Source organism: Morone saxatilis, unplaced genomic scaffold, assembly GCF_004916995.1.
Source record: "Morone saxatilis isolate NCDOM2014 unplaced genomic scaffold, NCSU_SB_2.0 Contig2, whole genome shotgun sequence".
In the NCBI taxonomy this organism is placed as follows: domain Eukaryota; kingdom Metazoa; phylum Chordata; class Actinopteri; family Moronidae; genus Morone; species Morone saxatilis.
Window position 1 is genome coordinate 24972362 of NW_023339762.1, and position 16230 is coordinate 24988591.

General features: G+C 42.7%; 1 protein-coding gene across 1 annotated transcript in view; it reads right to left on the bottom strand.

The window, feature by feature from the left end:
• Positions 1–2749: 2749 nt before the first annotated feature.
• The window catches only part of LOC118330248 (matrix metalloproteinase-14-like), a 17872-nt gene continuing 4391 nt past the window's right edge, over positions 2750–16230 (bottom strand). The window contains exons 2-10 of the mRNA XM_035664726.1: positions 14586–14734; positions 13258–13380; positions 12834–13156; positions 12030–12191; positions 9018–9430; positions 8620–8758; positions 7014–7164; positions 6817–6932; positions 2750–4617 (exon numbers count right to left, since the gene is read on the bottom strand). Of these exons, the coding sequence (XP_035520619.1) occupies positions 4148–4617; positions 6817–6932; positions 7014–7164; positions 8620–8758; positions 9018–9430; positions 12030–12191; positions 12834–13156; positions 13258–13380; positions 14586–14734 (2046 nt within the window). The 3' untranslated portion in view covers positions 2750–4147. The remainder of the gene's footprint in view (positions 4618–6816; positions 6933–7013; positions 7165–8619; positions 8759–9017; positions 9431–12029; positions 12192–12833; positions 13157–13257; positions 13381–14585; positions 14735–16230) is intronic.

Consider the following 16230-nt stretch of genomic DNA (forward strand, 5'->3'; position numbering starts at 1 on the left):
TTATCTTAAAAGCACGGAGGCAACTTTATCTGTGTCAACTGGTCCACCTTCCACGTTCACCTTATTAGCTTAAATCACAAGCACTCCGCCAAGCTTAATCATCAGTAATATTATAGGCAAGGTGCACCATATTATGTAGTTCCTCATTTAAATTATGGAACACAATTACATATACAATATATATATATATGTATGTAATTACAAAATAAATCTAATTTTACAATAATAAGTCAGTGACTGTCTAGATTTTGACTCTAAAATGAAAATAATGTCATAATTCTAGGGTAGTAAATCAATATGTCAAAAGTCAGGATCAAAGAAAAAACACTAGAAAGAAAAAATAAGGAGGGGAAATCAATTTAAAGCTGGTTAGGGGAGATGAAATGGGATGAAGAGGAGGAGAGAAAGCATAGGATGATGATTAGCAAGGATCCGGGACTGCCCTTGTTATCTGACCGACTGGTACACAGGACGTGGCACAGTTCTTGTTCAGGGTTGTTCTAGACAATGAAAGAATACATGCTGCACTAGCGGACAGGTTTACAGGATCCAAACAAACAACCTGTCCGAGCATCTGTCGTGGTAGATTGTATATTGTAGACAAACGGTCACCAGGTAGGTCACATGGATAAATCTCAGCACATCCACTGAGGCCTGTTGTTTGAGAATGGTAACTACAGAACAATTTACAGAGCTGATGAGGCAGGAGGCAGTGGGCAGATCCCATTATCAGCTCAGCTCTGGGATAAGCTGGGAGAACAGGACGATGACACAGACCCTTGGCCCTTGGCTGGAATATAGCAGCAACATAGTGGCCTCAATCCTAATTGAACATCTGGATAAGACAGGGGACAGGGGGCAGGGGCCAAAGGCAGGAAGAGAGTGAAGCTGAGGGTCTACAAACTGAACCGGGGGTCTCTGATTTTGGGGAAACTTTGCATTATTGCATGATAAATACTATTCATTTTTGGTTGAATTATCTCATATGTAATTATAAAGAGATTGGAAAGAACAACAGGCTGTGATGGTGTAAGGAGAGATTGAAATAAAGGAAGAAAAACAAAGAGAAGATGAAAGAGAAAGCGGCTGCAGAGGGTAACGCTAGTGGATGATCTGTGATGGAAGATAATCCTGATTACCTCTGACATGAAGACATGCAGGAAGGTGCTCTCGCTCAATCACGCGTGGAGCTTGTGCACACGTTAGTGCACACACACACACACACACATACACAGTCTTAAGTACTGTTTATCAGTGGAAAAAGTACTCATCAGCCCTACTTTACTTAAGTTAAAATAGTAATACCACAATGTAGATGTACCCCATTACAAGTACATTTAAAAAGCACAGAACAATGATCAGCAAGTATTTAAGTAAGAAATATGCTAATTTATGTAAAAATGTGCCACTTTGAGTGTTATATTATCATATATAACATATTATTAGTTGGTTAGTGTTTCATCTGGTTTAAGTACTTTACTGTAATTACTGTTTGGTGTTGTAATCTATAAACATGTTTCATATTTTAGCATTTTATAATATGTTTTTCTGCAAAGTAACAACTCCAGCAGTAAATCATTGTAGCAGAGTAAAAACCGGAAAAATATTTATCTATTAACTATATTAAGTTAACATTATAAAGTTCTAGTTTTCAGCATTTTAGAGGCAATGATTCCCTCTTGTGGCCAAAAGTGGAATCAACTCCATGAACTTGACATGAATCACGGCAGATTAAAGGTGTGCGGTTACAAGAACATGAAGCCAAAAACTGCAACAAAGAGGACTTGTGTTGCTTTTACCTGTGAGTTTTATTGTGAAATCATTAATGTACTCTACACAGGCGTGCACAGGCCTTACAGAACATGCCCTGCATGCATCAACATCGTCGTAATAATCTACTGCTGTTGTTACAGAAAACCTCAACAGAAAACAAAATTTACAAAACTACAATTGATAAGTAGAGTAAAAAAAAGGGAAGAAACACATTTTATTAAAAACTTTCCCTCATGCTATTTATAGTAAAAAAAAAAATGCCCCCCAATATTCACAGAAAAAACACACAATGAAACATAAGACAGAATATAGGCACAATGTGAATGCACAAACTAGAGCGAAGGGTAACTACTATAGCATGTGATAGTGGCTTTACACAGACAGACAGAGGCTCAATGGACACATTGAGACGGGACCGTTTTCTGCAGATGTTTCTGCGTGTCAAGCATCTTTTAAACGCTTGAGCTAACTTTCCAGAAGAGTGGAGAAGAAAATGAATACATCTGGGAGCGCTGGAGTGGGGTAAAGCACAGCAATGAAATGTTAAAAAGAGAGAGATAAAAAGAGGGACTGAGAAAAGAAAAACAAAAAGAGTAAGAGTAGAGAGAAAGACAGGAGGGGGAAGGGAGGGAGGAGGTTGCAGAGGAAGTCATCTCCAGCTCATGACAACAAGCAGAGCAAGAAGACATGAAAAGAAGAAGTGGACTTAAAAAGTGTCCCAATCTAGGTCAGGAGGCGCAACGCCAGCGCTGCCCCTCCCCGAAATCCTTCCTCCCTCTTTCCCTCGCTCCTCCTCTTTCAGAGAACACTGGAGAGGAAATGCTGGCCGAGCCCCCCCTTCACCCCTCTGTGCCTCCCCCAGTTTCTTTCTTTCTTTTTTCTTTCTTTCTTTCCCTCGTCATCTAATTCTCTCTCACTTCTCCTCTCTCCTTACTCCCCCACTACCACTTTTATACCATTTTTTAACTCTTTCTCCTTTTTTCACAACCCCCCCTCATGCCTGACACTACTAAATCAGCAGCATGTGGGCTTAATGGAAACCAGACCCTGACCCATTCCTCTCTCGCCTACAGGCTTCTTCCTTGTACACTTAATTAGCTTCGACCCTCTTAAGCTTCAGCATGCAGAAAGAAACAGGGACATAGAAAGACGGATACTGTTGCTATGGTCGAGTTGAGATGGACAGAACTTGTAAAATACCACCACCAATAACACTTCTCTTCACGTTAAATGTGAATAACCCCCCTTGCCCCCTTGTATTTCATCCCAACCCTGGCACCAGTCGTATATCACTATGTATCCGCTGGGATTGTGTTTTTAGTGGTGCAGTCTGAACAGTTATCGTGGCTGTGGTGGGAGGAGGGGAGGCTGGAGCCCGAGTGTCTGTGCGCAAAGAAACTCTGTGCCTTTGTTTGGGTAAGTGGTCTCTATGCCTTAGTGTGTGTATGTGTGTGTGTGTCTGCATATGTGGACATGCATGCACAAATGAGTGCGGTCAGGGGGTTTCTTTTTTTTTCAGAGATCATGTGACGTTGGAGCATGTGTGTGAGAGAGTTTAAGGCATAAGGGGCTCGGTGGGACACGGACACACACAGCTGTCCGACATTCCTGCGCTGGTCGGAGGACGAGCTTATTCTGCTAGAGTCTGTGTGTTTAATAAGCACGGGGGAGCTCTGCTTTGCACGCACGCACGCACATAAACACACACGCAAACACACATCTGCAATGAAGCAACCTCAGCAAAAAACAAAAGACAACAATAAACAGAATCAAAAAGTGCAAATTATCTGCTCTAAACAAAGACAAATGTGAAGGTTGGTTGAAGCACCGTAGTCAAACATAAGGAAGTCTTGCTCATATTAATGCGTGTTTTTGTATATTTGTTTTCATAGCTATAAGCACTCATGTTTGTGTGTATGTACAGTGTGTGTGCTTCTGTATGATGTATGTGCATTATCGACTTTGTCTGCATTTAAACTACAAATAAATCCCCTGTCCCTCCTCTGTACAATTAGAATTGATAGAAACGGACATTCCTAGTGTGTCATGTGGCTCTTTTTTTTCATTGTTGTGATGGATTAAATGTGATTTTAAGGAAGAGAGCTACTTTTTAAAACATTTGGAAGGCACAAAAGGGAGGCACAGAAGGAAAACTTCAAGGCCAGGAGAGGGAAACTGTAGCTCCACAGGCAGCGACTTTACCACTTTTTGCATTATTTCACATGAGCAATAAAAAAGTTATCACAAAATGAATGGGGCTCGAAACGGCGACTCATCCTCGGTTTTCTTAAAACCGGCACTTTGTCGAAGCTTCTTCCAACGACTGTACCAGACAAACGATGAATACCCGTTCTATCTCTTCTAATTCTGTGCCTCACACCCAGTCCTGCAACGAACGTTTGCAGTGCACCAAGGCCCTCGGCGTCTCTTTGTTCTGCAGAGTCCTGAGGATGGCGTAGATTAGGACGAGGATGCACAGGATGAGCACCAGAGGGACGATCAACATGATCAGCGTCATGACCTTTGATTCGTTGTCGGCCACCGTCACGACCATGTTCACCTCCTTGTCCTTCTCTTCGGGCTTGGATGTTTGGTCTTCCTCCGGGTTTGTGCCTTCGTCCCGGCCACTGTCCGGCTCTTTGTGCTCATCTTTGCCTCGGTCCGAAGGGATGACTGGTTTGTCTTTCGGTTCCTGTTCGGTGTCGTCTGCGTCGGGCTTAGGGTCGGGCGCTGCCACGCAGCCCATGAAATCCTTCAGGATGGAGCGAGGGTAGCCTTTGTCTGCTTCTGTCTTGTGGTTGTTAAACCTCCAGTAATTGCTGCCTTTGTAGAAATAGGTGTAAGCTGCATGAGAGGAAGATAAGAGAGATTAGAGACAGCCAGCTCATGTGAAATTCATTATCATGTGAATATAGTGTAGAATATATCTGACCTTGTCACTCCCCACAAGGAAATATCAAGCTTAGCATAAATACTGGAAACAGGTGGTGACAGCTGGCTCTATAAATCTACCTACCAGCATCTCCAAAGCCCACTGGTTAAACAAACACAATGGGTTGTTTAAAGTTTAAAGATAACAATTTGATGTTTTATGGGGCGTTATACAAATTGCCAGGCAAGCAGCGCAACTCCAAAAAATGGCAGGCAAAAAAAAAGTCGCTCGTAAAATCACAATGTGCTGTTTTTACACTTTGGGTTTTCTACAGACTGAACAAACAAGATGCAACATGAGGGGGTGGTAGGTGGATTTTGTCACCTTTGGACCAAATCAGGCTAGCTGTTTCCCCCTGTGTCCAGTCTTTATGCTAAGCTAAGTTAGCGGGCTGCTGGTTATAGCTTCATATTTACCGTACAGACGCAAGAGTGGTATCGATCCTCTCATCTAACTCTGGGCTGTATTTCCTAAACTCTCAAACTATTCCTGTACAGCTTTTGAAGAGGTAGTGTGTTCAGTTAATGTCAGTACCTCAATCATGTTGATCATGATCTTTTTTTTGAAGAATTAATGCAGATCTTTACATTTTAAACCATACCCATACAACAGACAGACTTACTCTACCATTTGTCGTCTTGAAGGTAAATCTGAGTTAAAATATTTTTTTTATGTTTCTTAGGGGAGCAGTTTATCCTCTGCACTCCCCCCAAAAAACCCACATTATGCAACAGATTGAGTTTTGCAGGGAAGGGCTGCAGACTATTCATAAATGTGTTCATATCAAACTACGAGAAACCAATAAAATCAATGAGATGTGTTGCTTACGTGCACTAAGATTTGGCGAAGGGGTGCAAAAACAACCACATGCAATCTTCTAAATTTCTGGGTGTGAGTGCAGCTCTGTAGTGGAAACCAGGCTTGCACAGAGACATTAGAACAATTTGGGTGGAGATGAGATCGGACTATTACTGAGTGCATTTAGAGCAGCTCTGCCACAAATCTAATTTCCAAGGGAAGGACGGGCCAACCCTCAAACCAGAGCTCTCATTCCTCCCTTCTCCCTCTCTCTCTCTCTCTCATCCCCCACCCTTCTCTCTCTGCTCTGCTTGCTCCAGCCTAACCAGTCCCAAATGTAATTTTTTCCCTCTGTTTCTTACACACCCCATTTCACCCCTCTAACCTCTCGTTCTTTCTCCACCTCCACCTCTCCTTACACACGCTGCTCTTCCGCTTTCAACACTATGCACAACTTTTGGTGTCTGTTGGGATTCTCATAAACAGAAGCTGCTCCCTTTCTCCAAATAAAGGCTGTATTTGCTTTATTGAAAGTCCCCCTCTTGCTCAATAATATGTTTTTCTTCTTTTTCCTACAGTTGGATGTTTGAGCTTCACTATGCACAGTGATGTATGTGCAGAGTTTGACACTGGAAGAATGTGTTAGTTAGTTTAGTTCGTCTGGAGGTCCATTCTGGTCCACTATGCATGTAGAAACTATAAGCCTCCAGTGCACATACACTGAAAACTGACTTTACAGTGAAGTAGGACACATACTGTGTCCAGCAGGCAAGCCTTTACATATTCACAGATTTTGGCCCACTTTTTTATGAGGTATAAGGAGCCTTTACAAGGGTTTTAATTTGGAAAAAATATCAGAAACACATTATTGTTTCAAGCAGACTATCTGTATATGTCTTAAAGGACCAGTGCGTAGGATTTAATGGCCTCTAGCAGTGAAGCTGCAGATCGCAACTAACTTAACACTGCTTGTGTCTGTGTCTGATGACCTGGAAATGAGAACGGGCTGTGAAATGGTAGGAGAAACTACTAGGGCTGCCAAACTCACAAAACACCTAAAATGCCCTCTCTACAGCGAGCCACAACTTTGTCTGTTCTGGGCTACTGTAGAAAGATGGAGGTTGAACATGTCGGACACCATGAAAGGCGACCTGCACCGTCTGTAGATAAAAACGGTTCATTCTAAGGTAACAAAAGCATAACGGTTCTTATATTTAGGTGATTATACACATTTCTGCCAATATAGCCTCTTAAATATTGCACACTGGACCTTTAATACATGTCTGGAGGGGATCTTTAAAGTAATTATTTACCGCTGTCATCGCTGAGGAAGGCTCCTTTTGGGGCGTCAGGGATTTTGCCCCATCTGCTGTTTGGCTTGGGGAAGTCACGGTCCGTAGTCCGGGTCTCCTCATTGTATCGCCAGTACCTACACGCAGACAATGGGGTTCATATATTGTCTTTTTAAATGTGTTAAGATCCTGCTGCATGTGTCTGTGATATATTGTACCTGTCTCCAGAGAAGAAGTATGTGTATCCGTTGGGCTCCCACCAGATTGCTGTGTCAATCTTGTGCGCAGGAACTCCTTGTCCATACTCGTGTAAGGGCTGTGGGTATCCTGGCAGCACGTCAGCCTCCCTGAACACCCAGTATCTGTCATCTGCAGGGACAAAAGGATATACATCTTTATAAAGAGATAGTAAGACCAACAGTTCAAGCTTGCTGCAATGTATGTAAGAGACGGAAAGTTAAGGAGGGAGGGAGGGGAGAAAAAGCTGTGGCATATGGAGAGAAAGCGATGGCCAGAACATATGGCATATGTCATTGGGTTTACCCACTGCAGAAGAGAAGTAGAAAGGACAGGCAAGGTAGAAATGGTAGGCTTAACACTTATTTTCCAAGATTTCCTCACGTGGAAGCCAATTTCTTCTCTAACCCTAACCTTTGGGCACACTTTTCAGCCACTTTCCACCTCCACTGCCAGGGCACTGCTGCATTGCGACATATAAGACTGAACTATAATAGCTAAATTTGTGCACTGGGGCTTCTTACTAATCAGTGAACGCTACTTTGAAATGCTGTTTAAACTGTTTGACCTGATGTTTTGTCTACTACAGTAGCTGAATGATTTTGGATTCATGTGGACAACATTTCTGCGGGTTTGGATTGCATATAGTGTATGATCCAAGGACCTTTAGAGTGGAGCAGAATCAACTTTACGCAGCTCGTCTTACACCCGTCACTCTCAGTGATGTGACCGAAAAGCAAGAACAAAAACAGAAACCAATATTAACTTCTATGGACAAGAGAACGTGACCAAAAGCTCAGAAAATGCCGTAAATGCATGACAAATCACCAGACGGCCTGATTGTAAAAGTGAAAGCTCTGCAGCTGTGTAAGAGAGTGCTGCAGAGAGGGCTGATGCAATCCTCAACCTCTCTCATGAGGCCTTTTGGGGCTCAGCTGGAGAATGGAGTCATACTGGGCCAGCAACAGCTGCCACACTGCACAGACCTCATTCAAGACACCCAATGAACTCAGTAACACAGCAATACGCATATGCAAAGCGAAGAAAAAAAATATTCTCAATAGTCTATATCTGAGGCCATATTGTCAGCAAGTGGTAAGAGTTATTCATTTGGCTAAACGGGTTTTGTTTTCGTTACGTAACCTCTAATGTTTTAAATATTTCTCTGTGTGTGTGTGTGTGTGTGTGCCAGATACAGACAGATATAGCTGTGTTGAATTATTATCATATCCTCGTAAATCACACTGTGTGGGGGGAAAAACATGCTGAATTTGCACTGTTTCCTTTCAGTCTGAGCAGTTCAAATCAAAGCACAGATCAGGTTTGTGTTTCACTCCCCATCTTGTGTTTATAGAACACACTGAAACTGCTCCACGCTGGCTTCCACTTTGCTGGGAGGAGAAGTAGCTGAGAAATGTTGCGGAAACCAACCAGACGTTTGTTGTGCCCTTAAGCACGGCGCCTTAACGGTAAACAAAAAAGTTCTGCGTGGTGTTCCAAGGAGTTTTTGACGCAACACATTGCGCAGCCTTCTCAGCATGTGGCCGCTGTGACACGTTTTATTGGTTAAAAACAGCCTTGACATACCTTTAAAGAAGACAAATTTGCCATCGTGGCGCTCGTAGGCTGCGTCGATGTCACTAGGCAGGCCGATCCAGAAGACAGAGATCGGCATGGGGTAGTTATCCAAGACCCGGTTCCTCCGTACACGCCAGAACCAGCGACCCTGCACAAGCAAGCAAAATAATGCTTATTTTTATAACAAAATTATTTATTTTTCATGTCCCCTTGCATGTTTGTTTGACTCTAAGCAGGGCCATGTTAGTTCATAGATCTCCAAATGTAGGTCAGGGGTTATAAAAACACCAGTGACACTTGATCCACAACATGTGGAGAATTAAAGTTTACAGATGTCTGATCCAAAGCCAACCCTTGAATTAAACACAGCATTGCATGAATAGGTTCATTAATTCTCTACTTCTCACCTTGAAAACAAACATCTCGCCCCTCAGCATGGTCACCGTGTCAAAGTCCCCGTCACAGATATCGGGGGCCTGGTTGTCCGGACGCTTGGGAGGTCGTGGAGTAGCAGGGGGCCGAGGGGGAGGCGGAGGAGGGGGGACATCTTTTCTAATGTGAGGGGTGACAGGTTCCGGTTCAGGCTGGGAGCCGGTGGTGGGGACGACAGGAGGCGAAGTGGGGCTGGGGCTCGGCCGGGCTGGGGGACGAGGGCTGTCGCCGGTCGGGTTGGGCGCTTCGGGCAGGGGGTCGGTAGGAGAACTTGAGGTGGGTTTATCTTCAGGGGGAGGTGGAGGAGGGGAGGTGGGGGAGTCATCTTTGGGTTCGTCGTCATGGGCGGGAGGAGAAGTGGGTGGAGCATTAGTGACGAGAGGAGGACCTGAGGAGGTAAAGATGGAGAGATTGGGTTTAGAGAAAGAAAGAGAAAGCTCCAAAGTTAAGTTTGTTTTTCCTCTCGTATTTTCATCTGAAATGAAATAAACTCCTCCAGCCTGTCTGTGTGGCATCAGGCATCAATAACTTCTTACTCCCCTCTCCTATACCTCATAATACGCTCTCTAATTCTCCCTCACACAAAGAAAATGTAATTTTCCATTTTGTGCAGCGGCTATAAGCTCATTTGATTGACTGTGCTGCAGCTCTTTGGAAAAATCAGCCCTGCTGGTTGCTAAGAGGAGAAAACACACAGATACAGCCTGTTATGTAATATGTATGGACAGCTGATGGGCTTAAAGACGTATTGAGTTACACTGAGCCAAAAATATTGCTAGGAATATATGAAGGCTGATGTTGGCCAGTGACTGAGCTATCAGTATGTGGAACATTCAGCATCTGCAGGGTTTTAACCTGCAATATATAGTTTACGGACAGTGGAGATAAACAAAATTTAGTTTGTTTCTAAGGCTGCTTTTTTTCCAGTGTCTTATAACTTAATTATGTAACAGATTGTTAAAACTTTCAGTTCTAAGTTTATTAGGCACATCTCCTTTACTTAGTGTGCTTTACTTTACACTTTACTGTATTTTAGAGCCTTGAAAAGCTCACTAGCTAATGGCCTATTAGTTGGTTATTTGCATCATAGGACAAAAAGTTAATTTTACCAGCTGCCCAGAGTGGAACTGTATCTATAAGGGGAACACCCTTTCAAATATAAGCCCCTGTACGTTGGTCCTTTGTCCTTTTCTTCCCTTTTTGTTAGATGATTCATGCTACACATGATCACACATATGTACAGCAATATTTGTGTATCTAAATATCACGTATTTTAACACTTTGAATTGTTTATATGTCATTTCAAAGCATAGTTTGTAATGTAACAGACCAACTTTTACAGCAAGATACAGAGTAAGCACTGAATGCCTCAGCAATGGGAAGGAATCCAGCCTGCTAATTGTTACTGTTAAGACTAAATACTTAAGTGATAGCTCAACAGATGAGTAGCCGATGAGGAAAGACTGTAGTGGGAGCCAGAAAACTGCCGGTCTAATGGATAAAAACCTCTACAAAGAAGCCAAATGTTTATCTCTACCAACAAACTTCTCTCAAACCTCTGGTAGTCTCCATTTAGATCTGTTTAATGAAGCAAACTACTGTTTAATTCCAGTCAAAACATTTGACTTACACTATTTACAGCTGAAAAACCTACAACATTTTTCACATCTAGTTTGCCTAAACTTTAGTTTATTCTGGTGCAGACGTCTTGTGTAGGCGCATCAATAGGCCAGAATCCCGTGGGTATGGAAAGATTTGGGGTTTGGTGGGAAAACCAGAAACAACATTCCCGAACTGAATCCGACTTTTATCTGTTATGTGTTACCAGAGATGTGACCGGGACAAAACAATGGACAACCAAGAAATGCTTAAAAAAGACGGGAAAACCATGAACCTTATTTTGGTCTAACGTAAAATAACATCATAAATCTGTCATTCGGAGTAAACGAGACAGTAATGAATGACAAACAAGTGTTTTGGCCTCTAAGTACAGCTCTTATTACAGCGCCACAGTAGAAACATATATACATACAGCACACTCTAATATACACATGAGCTAACCAACATGCACACACACAAAGCTGTCATCTGTCAATTAACAATGCCATCCATTCATGCAGCATGACAGCATCATAACGGCATGCGTGATGTGCTGTTTTCAGCGAGCTTCCTCTGGTGTTGTGGTGCGGTTGGCCGTGTGTCTGTGTGTCTGCGCACATACGCACAAAGCCTCTTCACAAGGCTTCTCGTCTTATTGATATATCCTCAAATTACTGCGGACCTTCTGCACAGTGATTTCTGAGCAAAAGCGGTCTGGGTATGAAGCCAAAACAACAAAAACATGGTGGTTTTTGTTTTGCACTCTTTAGTTTAGCAATTTAGATGTAATCAGTGAAGACAAAGATGAGTTATGGACATCAGCTGAATATCATCTGTGCAGAGGAATGGAAATGTTCGAGTAAAATAAGGACATGACTCTTTAACGGTAGTCACAGCCTCAATAATATAATGTGCAGAAGAACAGATTTACTTCGACACACAGCTACACACAGGTGCGTTATTGTCTCAAACCTGTCTTGGATTCTTCTTCTCGTCAAATATTCTAGTTGGTGGTGGATGTTTTTTTTTTCTAAAGTAACTTCCTCCTTCAAAAACCATTGATGAATTAATTCAAAATCCATCCACAGGCATTAACCCGTAACAATGTCCCTTTCAGTCTCTCTAATTTGGACTCGGTCTTGACTTTTTCTTGACTAGTCCTGGTTTTAGACTCAACAAAGGTGGTCTTGAAGCTTAGCTTAAAGTGCTTTGTTAGCATTGCTTAAAGTTAATATGTGTCAAGACTATAATCCATAAAGCTCGCTAAAACATTTCACAAAGATACTTCTTGTTAACACAGATACACGCAGGGAGCTTCACGCAGTAAGTATTTGGAGAGTGCTGTTTCATTGGTGACAGAGAATGTAATCAATATAACATCTTCTCACCGTATATGTACTGTATTCCTTTGATATCATCCTCATGTAGTGTGAAGTTGTGTGTGTGACTCCACTGGTAGAAAGGAGCCATTGTGGCACTGGGGTTATCAGAGTGCTCCAGACCCAAAGCATGACCAAGCTCATGAACCGCGACCAGGAAGAGGTCTACGCCTGCAAGACAAAATATGTAACTTTCATCAAACATTTGTGTGAAATAAAGGAACATCAATGCATTGATACATTGTAACTTGTATTAAAAACACCTTAATTTGAGTAACTGTAAACTGTAACTGTTCTTTTGTTTATAGTATATGCTCGTGTGTATCGATAATCCTTTCAGGCTGCAGCCCAGCTGACCAAGAGAGACAAGACCACACCACCTATCATCCAAATTCCACCACTTGTTTTAGGTCTACCACAGAGTACATCCCATTGTCAGGAAGTCTGACACAGAAATGGCATAAAGAAACTGATACATTTTCAAAATAGAATACCCTGTGCATTTCACGCTACATCAGCATTGCAGCACCAGGCCAGAATTCAATCAGTCAGAAGAGATTTGCCCATTTTGTATCTTTTTTAAGGACAAAATACACAAGTTAACATCATCGGGCAGGCAAGATGCTTCACTTCTAAAACACTCGGTGGGATTTGAAGATGCACAGACCTCAGAACCAAACTGCATCGCAGACTCAATAAAGTCATAAAGCTGAGCACGGTGGAATTTTGACAGTTTAACAGTTAGAGAGTTTATCCTTTCACCAGAAAGTCACAGGTTCAATTCCAGCAAAGAAAAAGTCAACAATCACAAACCTTGTGGGTTTTGGTTGTCCAGTGTCCAAGGCTCATCAGCGTCAAAGTGTGTATCCCCACCTATTCCTGGTCCAGGGTAGTAGGCATGGGCCAGAGACCCACCCTCGCCATCAAACAATGACATATCACCATGGAAACCAGAGGCAAACAACAAGAGGATGTCAGCGAGCTGTGCCTGGCTGCTGTTGATGTTGATGTTGCTTTCAGCAGGTAACTCCTCAAAGGTGAGCGGCGTGACCCGTCTCCACACGTCAAACGCCTTGCGGATGGCGTCGAACGTCCGCTCCACGCCCAGGGAGGAGGGGATGTGCTGGTTCATTATACTGGAGCCAGAACAGAAAGCATATTAGTGTTAGTATTTTAAACATTCTTCTTTACTGTTGTCTTATTTTATTTATTGTTTTCACATATCAGTGCTTTAAACCTGAAAGTGAGGTGGTCTTTGTCCCACTGCTGTCCTGTGAGAGCGTAGCGTTTCTTCCTTGTGCCTTCATCCATTTCCGCGGGTTCCCTGTCTGGGAGTCCACAGCGAGGCCGACGCATGGCCCTACATACAAACACACACACACACACAAACACACACATACATACATTCAGCACATTATAAACTGTTAGCTGCAATAAGTGACTGAATTTCCTTGTTTCTACAATATGTACAAAGACTTAAAGCAAGTACAAACAGCGAAGTGAACTTGCGTGCAGACATGAGAGGGGGCGTCAAACCTCTCATCTACCTCTCGGCAAGAAGGCGTATTTCCCAAACTGTCAAACTATTCCTTTAAGACAGTGTTTCTCAAACTGTATTAGATTCTCCAAGCAGTTAAAATACAGAACCATAGGCCGACTCTGTTCAGCTGCAGACAGTTCACAGAGGGGGCAGATTTATTCCTAATAAGATTATTGATTGTTGACTGCTGTGGAAAAGGGGTCCTCCTGGTCCACACTTCTCTTCTTAATAGTTCCCATTTGGAGCCACGACTGCAGTGTTTTTGAACCATAATCTGACCTCCACTAACTATCTCGCTATCTTATTTTAGCTCATAACTAATCATCGATGTATGCATGCTCTACGTACATGAACATGACTACGTAGCAGGAAATGCAAAACTTATTTTAAATTTCATTTCATCAATAATCTTATAGTTTAGTATTTACACATACCACCAGTGGTAAACGTACCATAGTTTGAGAACCAGTGCTTTAACACATTGTAATGTTTCCATAAAGCTTACAAACAGTGTGAGAACAGAGACCTACTGCAACGAATCAAGGTCACAGTTCAATGTGAGGATATGACACAATACACACAAGACACAATAGCCTGAGTAGCCTCATTAGTCCAGATGTGACATGAGCAAAATGAAACTGTAATTCAACCCCCATTGTCATAAAAAGTTATTACAAGTTGGCACTGTTTCAGCAGCAACTGGTAATATTGTTATGTGGGAAAGGCCGGCGTCCTGAAACAAACGATGCAGGATGCTTAAGTTGAGGTTTGTTGCCCACAATCCTCACATGACTGACTGAAACTGAAATTTGCCATTCCATCTATACCATAGAAAGCATAAAAAAATGAGAAACTTCATTAAAAGAAAAATGTATATAAATCCCAACATGCTTTACAGCATCTCACCACATCCCTGGATTAGGTTTGGGGTCACTGCACACAGATGTGTGCAGTGACCCAGTAGTGTTGCACATTGTTGCACCCTGCAGAATAAAACCACCGCTACAAAACAATAAAGAGCTTACGTGACAGTCGCGGGGTCCATCTCTCCCGTCACCTCTAGGCCATAGAAGCGCTGCATGTCGGCGATGGCTTTGGACAGAATCTGAGCCGACTGCATGGTGGACATCTGTCTGCTCGCCTGAGACAGGTAGCCGAACTTGCGAAGCCATGCCTGTTGAGGAGAAAGTCGGTTTTGCTTAGTCCGGCTTGCTGAACACGTGCGTCTGTTTTTGCCTGTGTGTGTGATGCATGGTGGGTAAACGTGTGTATGAGAGCTACGACTGTTATGCTAATCCAGGAACAATCATGCGAGGAGAGAGCATCTGAGGAGTTAAAAGAAAAGAGAAAGTAGAGATAGAAACCAGATGGCTTCCATTAACATTACGACATTCCTGCTCTCATTCCTGCGCCTTCTCCTCACTGACAGTCGAGAGGAGAGGAAGAACTGGAAACAGGATCACTAAAAGGACAATAATGAAACTGTAATTCACTACTGTAGTACACAAGATGAACAGAAAACTCTGCATGTGTGTGCGTACTTCTAATGATGGTAAGAGACCATCTGGCTGACAGTGTAGTGACACATGCTGAATTTTCCTTCTTTGTTTCATGTTTACTGACAGTGAAATTGAGCGTGTAGAGCCACGTAGCACAGCAAACAGGACAATGGGAAGAAAAATCTCTGTCAGCTCTGCCCTTCAAAAACAACACCGCAGAGATGCCCCCTCCCATCACCACCACCACCACCACCACCACCTCACACAGCCGGATCATGGGACTCATACTTTCATGCATGTAGAGCATGAACACAGGCCAGGGGCAATGCACACAGAATTTCTGCATAGCATGACAAGTCTCAACAAATGTAATGGGAAGGGTGGGCTTATCCACATCGGTGCCTAAAGAACATGATGAACTGAAGAAGCAGAAACCCTCTGATACAGCAGGGCTGATAATCAATATCGTGATATTCTGATATTATTACAGGCAAATATATAAAAGACTTACAACAGAATAATGTTGGCACTGTGTTCCACTGTTATGTGTTGAAACAGTCAAGGCCCTTCCCAAATGTGAATAAAAAACAATAACAAAACATGAAGTTTGGTGATGTTATTAAGTTAGCGCGGGATCATGGGAGTTGTTGTCTCCAGCACCACTGCCGCCACTGCAGTCAGCTCCATCGTTCAGGATGTTTACCGGGAGCTGAATCATCCATAGAGGTCTCGTCCTCTCCAACACAAACAATCCGGGGGATTAAAACCAGTAAAAGCACTTAATGAAGCAGTTCCACCTAAAAATGACTATTTCTCCGATGTTAGTTGGCAGACAAAGGACGGCCTGGAATGCTAACGTTAGCTCAGCTTGTTTCTCTGATAACTTGAGATTCAGACATCCGATGACTAAAATCCTTCATCCAGTTAAAATATAAAGTTATAAACCACCAAGATCTAAAAGGCGTATTGTAAAAATGTGACTTAAAACTGGATAAAAAGTCAATTTATGACTAGGAAGGGGATATGATGCCATTGACAGGCGACCGGTGACACGCAGCGTTACCTGAATAAAATGACAGATTTCTCTGAGTTTGAACATTGTTGGAAACATTTGGGATAATGGAAGAACTCAACTACATACAGAACATAGAGCCAGAGCTTATACACTGTT